Below are 19,470 nucleotides of genomic sequence, written 5' to 3' on the forward strand. Positions count from 1 at the left end.
TTCCACATTTTCTCCCTCTCTATCCAGGATCTCCTATATACATCCCCCTCTGAGTGGTTGACAGTGGTAGCCAGGCACCATCTAGTTCTTCTTGTCTCATAGTTGTATAGGCTGGGGATTGCATGATGTACCAGTCACTAGGACTAATTATTCTCATGAATCTTTGGTTTTCTTCATTCTTCTTTGCTCTGGACAAGGAGAGACCTATCGTTGTATCTAGATGGCTGCTTGCAAATTTTTGTATTTTCTTTATGCTTCTAGAAATGTAATATTTATTTTCAGTATCTATGAGACAGGAATTCTCTGCTAAATTAAAATTTGTTCTAGTATGATAAATTTTTGGCTCTTATTAATATATGAGCAATAGATGGAGATAATATTTAACTGATGATTATTCCTTGTTCAGTTTTCTGTTAGGGAGGTATATTTGTTAGGAGAGGAAAACTCTTTAGTGCTTAACATTTGTTTTCTCAATAAGGATGAAATCACTGAAACCCTCTAACATCTTTATTAGCTTGTTTCTAAATTAAAATCCATGCCTAATTATAGATATTGTAAGAAATAATGAATAATATAAAGTTGGATCTCATAATACTGTACATCATTTGTTTTGCTTATTTTATTCTTAAGGGTCCAAAAGGTGAAGCAGTTGGATCCATAACTCAGCCCTTACCAAGCAGTTACTTGATCATCCGAGCTACTTCAGAGTCAGATGGTAAATATCATTTTTAATGGATTGAATTTTGTTCCTCTTTTTAAGGTTTTTTTTTTTTTTTTTAATATACCACTTTACATTATCCTTTGGAAAATTTATTTATAGTGTGGCATTTGTAACAGAAGTATTCTAATTATAAATTGCTTAGAAAACCACACGTGTAATTGAATGCTGGGAGATAGCAGCTTAGAGTTTTCATTTCTATACTCTATTGGCATATTAAGAACTTTTTGACTTGATTAATTCCCTTTATGGTAACTCATTTAAGTTTTATCATTTTAGAGATACATTTAATACTACTTATATTTGATTATTAAATATTATCTCTTATGAGGCATGTAAATACTGTTTTTAGTTGTTTTTGTTTTTTCACATAAGAAGACATTAAAGTGCAAACTCTCTTATTCCATACCTAATAACTTAATACTGAATCATGAGGCAACTGTGGGAGCAGAAAACTTCTATCTAAAAAGCAAGGTAACCTCAAAACCTTAATAAATAATGGATTTCTTCTTCACTTTTATGTTTCTTAGCTTAGGCTCAGTCTAGAGAATGTTGTAATCTTCAAAAGTATGTTTTTACCAGATGATTCTTTTCAACATTAAAATATCATAAATATTAGCATTTGGTATAAAAATGTTTTACTTGGCTGATATTTCCAGCATATCTAGAAACAAATATACATGACTTTTAAAAGCAACTAACATTTTTCCTGCTAATACAGTTCTAACACTTAATTCAAAAAAAAAGTATTAATGTTTCTATTAACTAATATGGAAGTTAATGACAGTATTGTACAGGGATTTTCCCGACATTAAAAATTTTTATACATATAAATACGGTGGATGTTAAACTCAGAGAAGATCTCCAATAAACAATGAAATATTATTCCAGATAGTTTGTTCACAGTAGAAATATACTCCTTTTAGTATGTTTTATGTACTTTTTTCTACCTTCAAATTATGTTACATATTAATAGTCTAACTTTTGAAAGTATGTTTATTTTAGGTTAGGTTGTGCTTTCTAGTTCATGCTATATACTATTTCATTTATTATTCTCTAATAGCCACTCCTCGGAAGGAAGATGGGGCAGTCTAATTCCATAGTGATACTGCCTCGGAAACCCAAGGAGGGGTTGCTATGAGTCGGGTCCGACTCGATGGCACATAACAACAACAACAACAATATCTTAATAATACCTAATAAGCATTTTTAAAACTGAAAAGTTGCATTAAGAAATTCTAGCAAGTTCACCTTAAATCTGTTATACTTTTGGAGAAGATGATCTCTTTGGCTCCTTCTTACACCTGTTAATCATTCTAAGAAAGAGAATTTTTCCTAAGTGCTTTAACTGTATTTCTGTGTGAGATATAAAATAAACACCTATGTTGAAGGCATTTTTAAAAGATTTTTAATGATCAAATTAACTTTTCCAATTCATGTTTGTCGAAGAAGTGAGTTACGTGTTTAAGTTCTAAATTAAGACAAATACTGGTTTTTGTAGTTCTTGAATTAGGCTTCTTACGAATCTGTGTTCTTCTAGGCAGGTGCTGGATGGATGCTTTGGAGTTGGCTTTGAAATGTTCTAGTCTTCTTAAGCGTACAATGATCAGAGAAGGAAAAGAACATGACCTGAGCATTTCATCAGAGAGCACCCATGTGACTTTGTATGGCTTATTACGTGCTAACAATCTCCACAGTGGTGACAACTTCCAGTAAGTAGATACTGGTCCTAATTTAGTAATTATTTTAGAGACCATGTCATTTATTAGAATAGTTGACAGGCTTTGATTTTAGTAGGTATCTCTCTCCTTCCCATGATATGGCATAAGGCCTGGTTTACAATTTATTTGGTTGCTATCATAGATGTAGAATTTATTTACTTGATTCCAGCCAATATTAATTACTTGCTCTTTCCCAAATACTACACCCATTATCCACTATGCCTTTGTGCATGGTGTTCCCGACATTTAAAATAGTTTCTGCTCCTCCTTGTTCTTTTCTCCTGTGGTAATCCTAGGTATTCTTTAAGATTGATCTCAAATATTACATCACATAGGAAGTTTTTTCTGCCTCATAGTAATGAAATGTAATCAATCCTTCTGCTATTTTGTAGCACTTTTTTTAAATAGCACTAGTATTTGTGGAATTCTCCAATTATATTTTAAATATTTAGAGTTGTTGGGGCTATATCCAATTTGTGATTTTATCACCTAAAGCATTCATTGTTGTTAATACTAGAAAAAGATTTCTACAGGAAAACTGGGCAGCAATACAAATGCTCTGTTGTTCAGATCTCTCCTGCTCCTTTGTAAGAAAAGCATTAGACTTCTTTTCCTCCCCGCGCCCAGCCTGCAGCTGCCATTATGCAGCCACTGACTCCCATCAGCTTTGAAGTTACTCTTCTCCAAGCTACATCACCACTGTCCTCCATGTAACCTGAGCTCAACCTTTTTCTCCTTTCTTTTCTTGACTGTTATTATTTTACTCTCTTTTTAAAAATTTCAGTTTCCTGATCTTTTACATCCTTTCTTTAGACTCATGTGGAGATTGATCTTAGTCTCAAGTACCTAGAGCCTGAATGGGGTGGAACTAGGGTGGGGGGGGGGTGAGGCAGACAACTAATATAGGAATTGATACTTGTTGAAGCCCTTACCCAGATTTTTTTCCTTGAATTAGAAATTGAAGCCTTTCAGCTGTAAAAAGTTTATTGTTTTTTTGAATACCAGTTAATTTTGAAAAGCTTCATTCATATCTTGGGATTTTCAAAAAATTCATCTACTTTGTATATTCATTAAATTTTTTTGAGACTCTTCTGTATAAGACACTATATCAGGTGCTTTGCAAATAAGGGAATAAATCAGTTATGATCTTAAATTTGAGTCTGGCACTACCACTTTTAAGGAGCTCTAGTGGCATAGTGGTTAAGGCATCTGGCTGCTAACCAGAAGGTCAGTGGTTCAAAGCCACCAGCTGGTCTGCAGGAGGAAGATGGGCGATCTACTTCTGTAAAGATTTACAGCTTCAGAAACCAATTGGGGTTGCTATGAGTCAGACTTGACTCGATAGCAGTGAGTTATTAGCTGTGTGATCCTGGAGGTGTTTTTATTTTGTTTGAAACCTATAAAGTGACAGACAAATATAAATAGTGGGAAGATAAGAACAATAAAAATAACCAAAAGAGAAATGTGTTAGTGTAAGTATGGAATGGTAAAAGTTGAGGGTTAGCCAGAAAAGAGGGAAGCTCTCAGTGAGATGGATTGACACAGTGGCTGCAACAGTGGGTTCAAGCATAGGCACAATTGTGAACATGGCATAGGACCAGGCAGCCTTTCATCCTGTTATAGTGGAGCTGACACCAACAAGAAACTATAAAACCAGGAGAATTTAGAGAGGGAAAACTGACTACAGAATCAGGGAAAGCTTAGTGAAGGCTGGCCTTTAACATGACCCTTGCAGGGCGGTTTATTTTTTATTTGTTGGTTTTAGTTTGGGATATTTGACGAGGACAAGGTATAACAAAAAAAGAAACAGTATACCATAAACATTAGAGAAAACCTGGGAGCACAATAAAGAATAGTTCAATTTGACTTAAGAGCCAGTTAGAAGAAAACAAGGACACTTGTTGAAAATAATGATGGAAAGGTGAGGTTGAACTCCTTAATGCCATGCTAAGGAGTTTGTATTTTATTCTCTATGGTTAGTGGACAGTGAGTGTTATAATGAGGAAGATTAATCTATAAAATTGTTAACATTGTTTGAAGAGTACTGAGACTAAAAGGAATACTATTTCATAGTCTCAGGTGACTGGTAATGAGGATGTAAAGTGATGGGGTGACTGTAAGACATGAGAGGATAGTATTGATATAATAGGAGGTTTTATACAAGTGGAATCAAGATGTTCATTCAGTTATGTGACAGAAAATGAGCTGGGAGCTGATGATACAGAGATGAGAGCAAGAGAGACGCTGCCCTCTAGAGACTTACAATGGAAGTGAGTGTAAGGAACAGGGTGTAGATGAAGTTAAGGATGATTCTCACATCATAAGCCTGAGTAACGGGGAAGATGATGTATTTTACCAAAGGATATGTTTGGGAGGTTATATAGTAATTGGTTAAAGAGTGTATATGTTCAAAATAAGGTGGTCCCAATACATATAGTTGATATCAACCAAGCATTTAAAAACATGAAATTGAAGCTTAGTGCTGAACACATGGATTTATAAATATCACATAGAAATGATGGTTAAACTTTGAAATTAGATAATTTGCCAAGGGAGAGAGAAAACAGAGGGAAAAAGGGTCAGGGAAGATGAAGTTCTCTTAAAGGATGGGAAGAAGTATGAGTGATCAGAGAGCTCAAAAAATAGAGCCATAGCAACTTGGAATCCAAGCACAGAGATAATTTCAAGGAAAATAATTATCAAAGTCCACTGATGCAGAGAAGTCACATGGGGTTAAAGCTTAGACAGGCCATTGAATTTGGCAACTAAGCCATCATTATTGATCTTTAAAGTGTGCAGGTTCAGTGGGCCAGAGTGTGAAAATCAGACAGTGGGAGCTTGAGGAGAATACGAGATATCAAGGAGGCATTGTTGGCTCAGTGATAGGATTCTCACCTGGCATGTGGGAAGCCTGGGTTTGACTCCCAGCCTGTATACCTCATGTGCAGCAACTACTCATCTGTCAGCGGAGGCTTCTGTGTTGTTACGATGCTCAGCAGGTTTCAGTGGAGAGTACAGACTAAGCTGGACGAGGAAGAAAGGCCTAGCAATCTACTTCCCAAAATTAGCCAATGAAAACTCAGTCATGGCAATGGCACAGGACCAGGCGATGTCTCTACTGCTGGGCTTGCGGTCAGCATGCTCGACAGCAGCTCACAGCCACAGGTGGGAAGGAATCAGAGCAGCAAGTTTAGACTATTTTTCTGGTGTATATTATTGTAAATGGAAAGAAAGAAAACATTAAGTATTACAAAAAATGAATTTCTGTTAAAATTTCTGGCTAAAACTAAAACAGATGAACATTTTGGAAAGTAGAAACTAAAATAGGAACCAAATAGGACATCTCCACTCTATTACCTATCTTTGCATTCTTAAAATGTCAGTTACACTATAGCAGCCTTTATTTATTTGTAAAGTATTTTAATGTTCATCCCTATAAGATTCTTATGCTAAATAAAACACATAGCTACTTTTTAGAAAAAAGAAATTGCTAAAAAGACATTTGATTCTAGAAGTGGGTTTTGTTTTTATTTTTTAAGTTGAAATTTCCAGTTTTAATTCTCCCTGGTTTTGCCCCAAGATTAACCCTATCAGTCAGGTATTAAATAGAATTGACTTCAGGTCTGTGCTAAAATTCTTTGCCTTTTACATTTTCCTTGAGCTTATTTTGGGTGACTTTGGAGACTCTTACAGGTGGAATGTCATAATTCATTTGAATTCACTTGAGCATCTGGTGATCTTGGCTTGAGTTTTTTTCTTCAGACCAAAAGTGACAGTGACACTGTTTTCAAGGAATGATGTTTGTACAACTAATTAAAAGAAAAATCTAGTGAGAGATAGTCTAGAATATTGCTTTTGGAAAATCTTAGCTCCAGGTAGTAGAGCAGCAAAGAGCTCAGAGTTCATCTTTCAACATTTCCCAGGTTTTTGTTTAACTTCTCTTTGCCTCCATTAACTAATCTGTAAAGTAATTATAATAATAATATGTTATAGGGTTATTTTGAACATTAAATGAGTTAAACTATATAAAACACTCAGTAAATATAATATAATATAAATATATATATATAATACCAAACACATAGTAAATTCTCCAAAAAATTACCTATTATTCTTATTTATGAATAAATACTCTTAACCTCCTGTATCTACTGATTTCTTTCCCTTAAGATTAAATGATAGTGAAATTGAACGACAGCATTTTAAGGACCAAGATATGTATTCTGATAAATCTGATAAAGAAAATGATCAGGAGCATGATGAGTCTGACAATGAGGTGATGGGAAAAAGTGAAGAAAGTGACACAGATACATCAGAAAGGCAGGACGACTCCTATATTGAACCTGAGCCTGTTGAGCCTTTAAAAGAGACTACGTACTCCGAACAGAGCCATGAAGAACTGGGAGAGGTAAAAATCTGTCCTTTCAGAGATTTTGATTTTCTCACTTTGGAGATTTTTCAGATGAAATTACTTACTTCCCTGAAAGACAGGATTTATTTGATTTGATTTCTTTTTATATTTTATTTTAAAAGTTGTATATATTTTACTTTAAATTTTGTATACATTTAAATACATTAGAATTCATAAACAGCTAAACATATATAGTTGAACACATGCCAGTATATTCTATTAAAGTTTATTTACATTTTCTTCAGCAGGATACTTCTTCATATCATAACCAGGTACAAAGTAAATTGCAAGCAAACATGAGTTTTCAACTTTTTTATTCCATAGAAGTCTATAAAGATTTACAGCCTTGGATACCCTCTGGTGGTACCTCTGGGGGACTGGTACTCTGTCCTAAAGGGTTGCTATGAGTTGGTATTGACTCAGTGGCAGTAGGGTTTAAAAAAAAAAAAAAAGAAGTAAGTGTAGTGTGAAATAGTAGAGTATTTTTTCTCTAGTAGGTCTTTTATAGATACTGTTCACTTTGTCTCTTGCACTGTCATTTTCCACTTTAATTCTGTAGTCGTAGGCCTCATTAATTAACGAGTTATTGCTGCGCTTTAAGAATGCTTGGAGTAGTCCTGTGGAGAATACTTATTTTAAGCATTAGTTGTCTGCATATTTTTGTGTCTGGAATAAATATTTCATTATTTTTTGTTAATTGCTAAAGGCAGGTGAGGCTTCTCAAACAGAAACCGTGTCTGAAGAAAACAAAAGTCTTATCTGGACTTTGTTGAAACAAGTCCGCCCTGGCATGGATCTGTCGAGGGTGGTTCTGCCAACATTTATTTTGGAGCCTCGTTCTTTCCTGGATAAACTTTCAGATTACTACTATCATGCAGATTTTCTCTCTGAGTAAGTACATTCTTATTTCTCAAACAGAAGATACTTTTTGGATTCAGAGATTCTCTGCAATTCCATTTTCCGTGATTACACCTTACCAAAGTTAGGCGTCAATGATGCATGCTCCTCTTCTCTACCACTTCTTTAATTGAAATTAATAAGAAGCAAACTTTATACTTTGCTGTAATGTTTCCATCTATGAAATTGGCTTGAGTAATCACAAGTGTGAGGAAGACAGAACTCTACACCTCACTGAACAACACTGCTTTCACAGGCTCCCCTAACCTGTTCACTGACCTACCACTGGGAGAGGTATTTGGCGTTGTTATTCTCTGCCCAAGCCCTCATTCCAGTTCGTCCTGGGGCTTGTGCTTTAGTTTAGACTTAACACCTCTGCATCCTTGGAGTATGTGCAGCTTACCACAGTCAGAATGTTCCATTTCCTCACTCTTGACATAATGCTGCTTTTTCCTCTCTCATCTTCATTTTTCTTCTAGCTCATCCCAGAAGTAATTCTAACAGATGCAGGCATATAAGAGTGGGGAAAGAGCTCTCCACGTCTGTCCCAGGACTTTCTTGGAGAAACAGTGACAGATAGCAGTTTTTCAGTTTTTACCTGCTGCTCCATTCCAGTTGCAGTGGTATTTCAAGGCACCATATTTTCTAAGATATTAATCCATGGTACCATGGCCAGGTTTTTTAAAATCTGCATCAGTTTTTATATTTAGCTTCTGTCTATTGGTTGCATTAATGAACATTTAAAAAAGGCATAAACTGAGTCAAAAGATAGTTGATAAAGTGGGGATTTTTTTTTAAATAAAGCCAGTATTAATCTCTTAGAAATAAAAATAGCTCCTAGATATTGAGATGAAAAAGATCACTCAACCTAATAGGGAAAAAAGGGAAGGAAATGACCAGGCAGTTCAGAAATGAAGAAATAGAAACAACTTTTAAAGTTGTAAATTGCACTCAAAATAAGAAAAGTGTAGATTCAAGGTATGGTAGGATAAATTTGTTCATTGTGTTGACAAGTAGTCCTAAAGCTTTTATATTCCAGCTCAGCCACCTTCTTTCTTTTTTTTTTTTTTTTTAAATGTGGAACGCTTCACGAATTTGCGTGTCATCCTTGCGCAGGGGCCATGCTAACCTTCTCTGTAGCGTTCCAATTTTAGTGTATGTGCCGCCGAAGCGAGCACACCTTATTTCTTTTTACAACTCTTCTTTCTCTCATCTGTCTGGAAAATTGTCTCTCAGATTGTGAAATAGATTCCTCTGAATCACAGTGAGACCTTCAGAAATTTGTCCTAAATTGAAAGTTGTACTTTTCTAGCAGCACACACTGCTGCAAAGGCTGTGCGGGGCAAGAGGCACTCTCCTACACTGCTGTTGGGAGATACAAAATAGAACAGTGCCTTTCTTTGAAGACAGTTTGGCAGTATTTACAAAAATCATAAATGCATTCATTCTTTGATCCAGTAATCTTACTTCTGGAAATCACTCTTACAGATATGGATATACAGATATCCATATACAAAGTGATATGTATATGTAAAATTGGTGCAGCATCGTTCTTTGTATTAAAGAATTGGACATAACTCAAATGTCTGGCTATAGTGTACTAGTTAATAGAGTATGGGACATCCATCCACATATGAGGAACAACTCTATACACTGAAATGGAAGGTCCTCCAATTTACACGTGTAATAGTCTGTATTGTATGTAACACTATATATTTGCTTGTTTATGTTTAAAGAAAACTGTTTTAAAAACAGTGAGAAGCCAAAACAAAAATGCTAACTGTAGGTACAGTGTGAAGAGATGGTATGATACCAAGACATGTATACCTTTTTGTGTTATTTTGAGTTTTGAACTATGTATATGTAACATTTAAAATAAAATTTCTTAGGAAGAGAATTTAAACTAAGACAGTAATACAGCAAGCAGAAGGTTGTTACTCCAGAAAAGCAAAGCCTTTCAATTTGGGAAAGTCAACATCCCTCACGTTGTCACATTTGTCAGTAGCCTTATGCCTAGCCTCTTCCATCTCATATCTCTTCCTCAAAAATTACCACATTGCACCATGAGATTTGCTTAGGAGATACAGGTGTCTTTATAAATAAGAGCATAACTAAATTACAAAAAAGAGAAATGAGAACTTCACAAAACATGCACACTATTTTACAGAATTTACAACAGCAAAATGGCAGAAGGGGCAACTAAGTCATGATGCCTAAAAATTTCTCTTGTAATATGAAAATTACACTCTAATTATCTGTTAACACTGGTAGAGTTGTTTATTCTGGAAAATCAGTTGGCAGCATGTGTGGGAGGTTGAAGTTTTGATTGATTGATTTTAAATCTTCCATATTTGTAATTTAAGACTTCTATGTTGTTGTTTTTTTTTAAAAAACTAGGGCCTGAGAAACTGTATAATCATAAGCTTGATGAGGGAGGTAATTTGCAACAAACAGGCTGACCTCAGCTTACTGTCTCCCCCCTCCCCATGTATTACAGCACACTTACCAGTTATCATCAGGCTCTAACAGTGTCAGCAACTGAGAATAGACTTAACCAAGTAAACATGGTTTTTCACCAACATATAAAGCTAAAGACTTCTAACAGAATTGTAGATGGAAACGCTTGGTTACTGTCTATCATTACAAGTGCTAGACATCACACAGTACATAAATTTTAAAGTCTTTGTGGGTTGGTTGTAGCCCAATCACAATCACATTTTTCTCATGGAACACCTAGCAATATTAGGGTTCTGCAGGACCCCTGTTGAGAAACTTTGGTTTGCAAAGTTTCGAAAAACTACTTTAGCAAAGACTTGGGTGGTGTATCAAAGAATGTGGAAAATTGGGAGAGAAAAAAATAGATTATGAAAAAAGATTCTTGGAAATTGATATACATGGTTGTTTTTGCTATCTCTTTTAAATATGAATTATGCTTTCCAAAAATATCTCATACTGGTTGTTTGGAAAATATAAAGGAGAATTTATGATACATTTTACAATATATTGTCTCTGCCATTTTGTTTTTTAGAGCTGCTCTTGAAGAAAATCCTTATTTCCGTTTGAAGAAAGTAGTGAAATGGTATTTGTCAGGATTTTATAAAAAGCCAAAGGTAATGTTCTTATTTTGCTTTCTTTAGTCTTATATAAGTTCCTTATTTTTAATGGTGGTGGTGTTATGTGCCGTCGAGTCAAACTCCACTCATAACGACCCCTCCTTGGGTTTCCGAGGCAGTTCGCTACGGAAGTAGATTGCCCTGTCTTCCTTCCAAGGAGTGGCTGGTGGGTTTGAACCGCCAGCCTTCTGGTTAGCAGCCAATGTTATCTTTAGATATTTATTAATAATTGCATTAATGGACCTCTTTGAGTTAGCAAAATTGAAACCAGTTGATTGTTTTAGATCTATTTTATGGTTGAAATAATTTAATTCCATTTCATATCGCTATTGTGAAGTTTTTGTAAAGGATGCTTCCCACATGACACATTTAAATCCATTTTGGCTGGTTTAAATTATTTTAAGTCTTCCGTATTTGTATTTTGAAACTTTTATGTTTTCTACTAGGGACTGAAGAAACCATATAATCCTATACTTGGTGAGACTTTTCGTTGTTTATGGATTCATCCCAGAACAAACAGCAAAACTTTTTATATTGCCGAACAGGTATTAGAAATGCATGTCACACACAGGAGTGCATAACTGTGAGGAGTACGGGGAGGGTGTTATGGAAAGGGAGGGAAGGAGAGTGGGTTAGGGTTGGGGATGGTAATTGGGGAGTGAAACCCAATGTACATGAAATGTTGAATGTGAAACAAACTCTGCTCTATAAATTTGCACCTAAATTTAACTATAAAGTTAATTAAAAAAAAAAGGGGAATTGGGTTTTATCAAATGCTTTTTCTGCATTCATAGAGATGATCAGGAGGTTCTTTTCCTTTGTTCTGTTTATATGGTGTATTACACTGATTTTCTAATCTTGAACCATCCCTGCGTTCCTGGAATAAATCCTGCTTTGTCGTGGAAAAAAAAATAAATAAAAGAAATGCATGTCACAGTAGCAAAACTGATTTGGAAATCTTTATAGTTAACAATAACTCAGTAAACTCACTCTTGATTAATCTTATTTATTAGTGAATATTCACTAATACTTAACACTAAGCATTTAAACCTTTTAATATTGAGCCACTACTAAATGTTGTACTCAAAAGTATTACTGTTGCAGTGATAGAATCTTTTCACAAAAAATAAAGCTATATTTTTCCTGCCTTTTTTTCTGATTTACCCAAACTCATATTTCTAAAACATCTTTTTGATCATGTTCAAAATTCTTCAGTGCCTGTTCCTAAAATGAAAATTGGACCTGTTTTTCTGGCAGTTAGGGTCCTCCATCTAAGTTTGTCTCAAATTATATTCCTTTCTGGGCCCTCCACACTACTCAAACCTGTATATCAACAGTCTGGTAATCTGGTCTGGCACTTTCTTGACTCATTATTTTTAAATTTAATTTCCCACCCCAGTATTTCTTTTCAGCTGATCTTCATCTAAATAAACCCTGAGTTGCTCATTCTTCAAGATCCAAATAACTGCAGCTACCAAAGATATGTCTTACCTCAAACTTCTGCAGTATTTTATGTGATTATCCATTAAGCTCTTATTTTAACACTTGTAATGTTTAACTTTCTATAATGTATTTATTTCCCAAACTGAATTGTTAGCTCTTTGAAGACACACTGTATCCCCAGTAATTCCTCTCTTTTTATTGTACACATAATAGGCAGTCAGAAAATATTTTCTGGTTAAAAAATATTTTTGTGGCTTGAACTTAACGTACATCTATAGTTACGATTCTCAGTCTTTCTCTCATCCACAGAAACCTGAGAATGTGACATTTCTTAGTAATGATGGTTCCTTATTATAATAATCATTTCTTTGAGTATAAGGAGGATGAGGACACCATGTGTCATTTGAAAAATCTTTGCCTTCCTCTAGAGATTTTGATACACCCTCAGGTTGAAACTACTAACATGTATTAATGTTTTAAAAATTAATGATTCTACCACCTTACATTTTAATTGATAATAATTCTTTACAAAATTGAAAAGCTTGAGAAGAGTTTGATTTTTGTTCTGTCTCCATTTCAAAAACACAAGGTGTAAATATATCAAGATAACATTAAAATAACATGCTTTCCAATGCTTTTACTAGTTTCCTAAAGCCTCTTCAATAATCCATATTAAGAATATCCATTGTATTTGTTATCCATTGCTGAGTAACAAATTACTGCGAAAACATACTAGCTTAAAACATAAATAAATATTCATTATCTCATACAAGAAATCTGGGGTTTTGGCTTAGTGTCTCTCAGAGGTTTATGTTAAGATGTCAGCCAGCTTTGCAGTCACCTAAAGGCTTGACTGGGCCAGAAGATTGACTTCTGTGCTCGCTCATGTGGCTGTTGACAGGAGATCTTATTTCCTCACCACATGGGACTCTTCATAGGGCTGTTGCCAGTATGGAAGCTGGTTTCCCAGAGCTAATGACTTGAGAGACACAGACACTAGAGATGGAAGCCGCAGGATCTTTTATAACCTAATATTAGATGTGATGTACCATCATTTCTGCACAACACAAACCAACCTTGATACAATGGTACACAGCAGTGGGTTTCCTTGGGAGGTACCTTGGAGGCTGGTTACTACAACTATCAAATGTTTAATTTTACTACTTACCATACATTACTTATTACTCATTATTGTTGTTGTTATTGTTGTTATGTGCCGTCGAGTCGGCCCCGACTCATAGCGACCCCTCCTTGGGTTTCCGAGGCAGTATCACTACAGAACTAGGATTGCCCAACCTTCTTCCGAGGAGTGGCTGGTGGGTTTGAACCGCCAGCCGTCTGGTTAGCAGGCAAGTGTCTTAGCCACTATGCTACCAGAGCTCCCCTATTAGAGTATCCTTTTAAGAGTGGAGAGTTTAATAGTACAATAATATGCTTATTGTATTTTATATTTTTTCCTATGTTTCATAGGTGTCCCATCATCCACCAATATCTGCCTTTTATGTTAGTAACCGAAAGGATGGATTTTGCCTTAGTGGTAGTATCCTGGCGAAGTCCAAGTTCTATGGTGAGTTTCCCCCTCTCCAGTCCATTCCTTTTTCTGAGAAGTATAGTTTCTGATGAATTTTTACTTAGTGTCTCAAGCTGTTTTCAAAGGGGAATTTATATATGTCATTTTAAGTACTGTATTTACTTGGATAATGGTCTTTCTCTTAAAGTATTTTCTGCCCACTCATAATGATATGACTGTTCCATATTTCATCACATATGTGTTAATTCATCACAAACTTACCTGTCAAAGGATAGAATAAGGATTACCTGCTATAGCCCTTTTAGTGCATAATGTCTTTCTTTTTCCTTTACACCTACCAAGTTTTTTCCTTCTGTCTCACTGAGCCTGAGGATTCAATCTTTGTATTTTAATCTTTGACTACAGACAGAAAAAGAATCCAAGTACAATTAGAGTACTTCCATGGTCAGTCAGTAATGACATTTAACTTTGGACCAAAGCATACAATTAAAACTTCTGTATGTAGAAGGGAAAACTACAAACAGGGTCACAGTAGGAAACTGTAATACACAAAAACTAATAGTTTTTTAAATGGAGAAGGATTAAGGAATTGTGTTTCAGCTAAGGAATTTTAAACCTGAGGAAGGGAACGAACAATTGTAAAATAAGGGAAAATAAAATATATAAATGGAAATCCAAGCTCTGATTACCTGAGGGAGCCGGTGGCGACCATAGACAAGTCTATAAGAGAGAAATCTATCGTAGCTTTTGATCCAGGAACATTTCTTCAAGATGTCTTTTATTCTCTTCATATTTGTTTTGTTTTGTTTTTGTTTTTCACTTTTTTGTTTGTTTGTTTTTTTGCTTTGGAGAATGATTTTTTTCTTCTAAAGGTTATGTACATTTCCCAGTTGGATTATTCCCTCCAAGACTGTATGAATGTGTGTGCTACCCTTGTAGCCATTTTTATTAAGTACTGGCTACAGGTCACCTTCTGGGATGACTTGAGCAGTTGACCTTACTTCTTCTGTGTTACGGTACAATTTGTGTACATCAGAGCAATCTGTTCCTTTATAATTGGAAAGAATTTGCTAATTTTAACCTTTGCCGAGGCAATTTCTTGATTACTTCTTTTGTTACTGGTTTGCTCATATGGAAACTTCTTGTTAGGACAGTTTCAATAGTTTATTATTATTATTTGGATTAGTTCATTTTCTTGCATTTACATTAAATTTAAACACCTTAAGAGAGAGAATCACTGGACCCGCCAACTCGGGATCATAGTCTTGGGGGACATCCAGCTCAGTTGGCACAACATAGTACATAAAAACCTTATCGTACAACCTACTTTGGTGGGTAGCGACTGAGGTCTTAAAAGCTTTTGAGCAGCCATATAAGATGCAACTATTGGTCTTCTCTCATTGGAATCAAAGAAGAGTGAAGAAAATCAGAGGCATCTGGAAACAGTCCAAGGATAAGATGGACCACAAGGACCTCAGCCTTCATGATCCTGAGACCAGAAGAACTAGATGATGCCTGGCTACCAATCCAACCATTGAGAAAGGGATCAACACTGAAGACCCTGGACAGAGTGGGAGGAAAAATGAACAAAATTCAAAAACACAAAAATAACCAGAATTACTGGTAGGATAGAGACTGGTGGAACCCCTGAGACTATGGCCCTGGGTTACCCTTCAAGCCTGAAAATGGACTCACTCCCAAGGATTGGCTCTCAGCCCAACAGTAGAAAGACCTGTGTGCAGCACCTACTCCAGAGCGATGCACCCACCTACTTACTGTAGGTAGATGCACTCTTTAGAGCAGTCAGCCATAAGACATCGGAGGGGCAGCATTCACACAGAGGGAAAGCTGGACAGACAGGAATGCATAGTTAAGGGCACAGGGAGAGGAGGGGAGGAGAGTTTTTTACAGTTCGGGATGGTAATCAGGGCCATGAAATCAAATGTGTATGAGCCGTTGAATGTAAAACAAATTGTCTTTGTAAATTTGCACACACACAGCAAAAATATTAATTTAAATTGAATACATCTGTGCAAACTAGTCTTTTAAAAAAGTAGTCTCTTTCGTGACATTTTGATGTAGTTAACAGTATTTCCTTTTATGGTTTTTGCTTTTGGTGTCATGTTAGAAATCTTTTCTCATTTTAGTTTATATAGAAATTCACTTACATATTCCCATACTTTTTATTTCCATTGCTCTCTAATTTGTCTGGGATTTATGTGTGGTTTTTTGAGTGTATATTGAGTGAAGTAAGATTATAACTTAATCATTTCTCTATGGGTTGAAAAATTTATTATTTGGAAATACTTCTCAGGTTTTTCAAGTGGTATCCATGAACCATCAATTTCAGAATCACTTAGAATATTAGTTGAAATTTTGAAATCCTGAACTCCACTCCTGACTTCCTAAATCAAAATTACTGGGCTTGGGAATGTGCTTTTTGTACAGTTTCCTCAGGTGATTCTAATGCATACTCAAAATTGAAATGGTTTATGACTATAATGTTGGATGAAAAGTAGAGTACAAATAGTATATGCAATTGAGTTGCAGCTATGCTTTTAAAAATCTATACTTAATATGTATAGGAAGAAAAGATATAAATATTCTCTTTAAAATAAGGGAAAACCTAGTTATATTAAAATATATTGTACTTACGAGTAAAATAGAAATGATTTTATGATACATTGATACATGTACAAAGTAGGATTCAAAAGATATATGTAGTTTCACTGTGTCAAAAATGTATATGGACAATAATGCCTGAGTAATGTCATACTGGGAGCTCTAAGGCGTTTGACTGCTAACCAGAAGGCTGGCGGTTCAAACTCACTAGCCACTCTTCAGAAGGAAGATGGAGCAATCTACTTCCATAGTGATACTGCCTAGGAAACCCAAGGAAGGGTTACTGTGAGTCAGATATGACTCGACAGCAGTGAGAGAATATCCTAGTAGGCCAGTCCTCCTCTTTGTACATCTGGACTTAATACAAAAATCAATTACCCGAAGGCACAGATGAAAGTAGACATATTTTGGTGAGAAACCCACACTCAGAGAAATTATACACACAGTATGTCCCATTTTCATGACTCCTAGCCTGGAACCAGGTGCGTTTAGCGTGGTACACTGCAGTCTCTCTGGCCTAGGGACCAGAAGCCTAAATTTGAGGATATGGTGGCCACTGGTAAGAAGCAGGAATCTCAGAAGGGAAAAGCCAGAGATTCTATCTCCTTATCTCTGTATGTCCTTGGAACAATATATGCCCAGAACAGAGCTGCCACTCCCCAAAAATCAAATTTTGTAATTTAAGTCCAACCTAAAATAAAAGGAACAGCCCTTATTGGAGAAAAACAACAACCAAGTCACCACAACTTAACATTAAATTACCCAACTTTCAAAGACCCAAGAAAATGGAACATATTCTCAAGGGAAAAGAAAATCAATTGGGATCAACCCCAATATTTCTAGTGTTGCAAGCAGCACACAAGGATTTAAAGTGGCTGTTATATGTACCCTCCATTAAGTAAAAGAAAATATGGTTACAATAAAAGAAATGATTGGATAATGAAGCAGAGAAATGGAAATGTTAAGAAACATCAGATATAAATTCATGAACTAAAAAATACAGTATTTGAAATTAAAAATTTGCAACAGAATAGGAAAGAGTATCTTAGTTCTCTCATGCTGCTATAAAAGAAGTACCAAAAGTGGATGGCTTTAACAAACAGAAACTTATTCTTTCATAGTTTAGGAGATTAGAAGTATGAATTCAGTTGTAGGGAAAGACTAGGCTAGAAGTCCAGGTTCAAGTGTGCCAGCTCTAAGGGAAGGCTTTCTCTCTCTGGATTCTGTGTTGAATCCTCTTGACCTTGGGATTCAGCTCTGCTTTCCAAGCCCACTGAAGCAAGCTGGAGGCTATTCCTCCTGACTCACATAGCTGCAGGGGGTGAGGAACTCAAGATTGGCAGGCAGTACAGCAGGCTGCTGGCTGCTGAGGCTCGTGAATCCAAGATCCGCAGATTGTTAGCAGACAGGCTCCAAAGGCAACAATCCCAGCATTGCAAGCAACACAGCAGGCCCCTGATTCAAGTGCAGGAACTGGGAATGATGAATCATGAACCAAATGCAGGATCCTTTTCATATAGACTGGAAGCAGTCCACACCCCAAAGGCTAATTAACTGCTCACAGCATATTCCACCATGCAGATGATTATACCATATCTAATTTCATTATGCGGATTAACTACATCAAAGCTGCCAAGCCAGTCAAAACCAAGGCCCAGCCAAGTTGACTAACAACTTTTAACTACCACAGTAAGTTAATTCGAAAATAGATAAGTAGAAATTATCCAGTGAATAACACACAAAAGAAAAATGGTTTTAAAAAATGGAGCCTTGAGAAACTGTTACTTAATATCGTATGATGTAATGTTTGTAATTAGGAACTCTGGTAGCATAGTGCCTAAAGCACTTGACTGCCAACCAGAAGGCTGGTGGTTCAAATCCACCAGCCACTCCTTGGAAGGAAGGTTGGGCAATCTACTTCCGTAGCGATATCGCCTTGGAAACCCAAGGAGCAATAGCTATGAGTCCAACTCGATGGCAGATAACAACATTTATAATTGGAGCTTCATTAAGAGAAAATGGAGCAGGGGGAGAAAAAAAAAAAAAAAAGTTAAGAACTAGTGGCCAAAAATTTCCCAGATTTATAAAAACACACTAATTTACACATTCAAGATGCTCAAAGAACACCAAGCAGAGTAAACATGAAGATCAAAAATACGCAAACTGTTGAAAGCTAAATGTTAAGAGCACATTTTGAGAACAAGGGAAAAGCAACAAGTTTCTTGAAAGATACAAATTACCAAAAATGACTCAAAAAGAAATATAACATTAAGGAAACCGAATTAACAGTTAAAAGATTTTCTTATAAATATATACTCCAAGCCAAGTTTATTCACTGGTGTGTTCTTCTAAACATTTAAAAAAGAAATAATACCAATTTTACGTAACCTCTTACAGAAAATATAAGAGGAGGAAATACTTCCCAACTCATTTTATGAGGCCAGCATAACTCTGATCCCAAAACCGAATATATTACCAGAAAAGAAAACTACAGATCAATGTCCCTTATGAGTGTACATGCAGAAATTCTAAACAGTAGCAAACTGAATCCAACATTGTGCAATAATATGTCATGATCAAATGGGATTTACTTCAAGAATACATGATTGGTTTAACATCTGGAAACTAGTCAGTGTCATTCACCACAGTAATAGAATAAAGGGACACAGATATCATTTTAATAGATGCAGAAAAAGCATTTCACAAAACTCAGTACCCATTCATTGAATAATTTCTACCTAAGATCAGAAGCGAGAAGTAGTACTTTTATTGCTTCTGTGCAACATGATAGCCAGTGCAATAAGGTAAGTTAAAGAACTAAAACACATTCTAAGTGGTAGGAAGAGTTTAAACCATCTGTTTACATATTAAGAGCACATTTTGAAAACATAGTCTTATATATAGAAAATTTTCAAGAATATGCAAAAAAGATAGTAGAGCTAATAAGTCAATTTATAAGGTTACTGGGTACAAAGTCAAAATATAAAAATCAATTTTATTTCTATATACATAAA

At 35.6% G+C, this 19,470-nt stretch overlaps 1 protein-coding gene and 1 non-coding gene across 2 annotated transcripts in view; one reads left to right on the forward strand and one right to left on the reverse strand.

Moving 5' to 3' along the window:
• Nucleotides 1–19,470, forward strand: part of OSBPL8 (oxysterol binding protein like 8) — an 89,147-nt gene that overhangs the window by 46,510 nt on the left and 23,167 nt on the right. Inside the window, exons 6-12 of the mRNA XM_042781874.1 lie at nt 631–715; nt 2,259–2,430; nt 6,610–6,847; nt 7,557–7,741; nt 10,776–10,857; nt 11,307–11,405; nt 13,774–13,870. Of these exons, the coding sequence (XP_042637808.1) occupies nt 631–715; nt 2,259–2,430; nt 6,610–6,847; nt 7,557–7,741; nt 10,776–10,857; nt 11,307–11,405; nt 13,774–13,870 (958 nt within the window). The remainder of the gene's footprint in view (nt 1–630; nt 716–2,258; nt 2,431–6,609; nt 6,848–7,556; nt 7,742–10,775; nt 10,858–11,306; nt 11,406–13,773; nt 13,871–19,470) is intronic.
• LOC122150633 lies at nt 8,819–8,925 on the reverse strand. Its single transcript, XR_006163777.1, has one exon. It is a non-coding gene; the product is annotated as a U6 spliceosomal RNA (small nuclear RNA).

The sequence above is a fragment of the Orycteropus afer genome, unplaced genomic scaffold (assembly GCF_000298275.1).
Source record: "Orycteropus afer afer isolate SDZICR_OR568_19922 unplaced genomic scaffold, OryAfe1.0 scaffold00190, whole genome shotgun sequence".
Lineage (NCBI taxonomy): Eukaryota > Metazoa > Chordata > Mammalia > Tubulidentata > Orycteropodidae > Orycteropus > Orycteropus afer.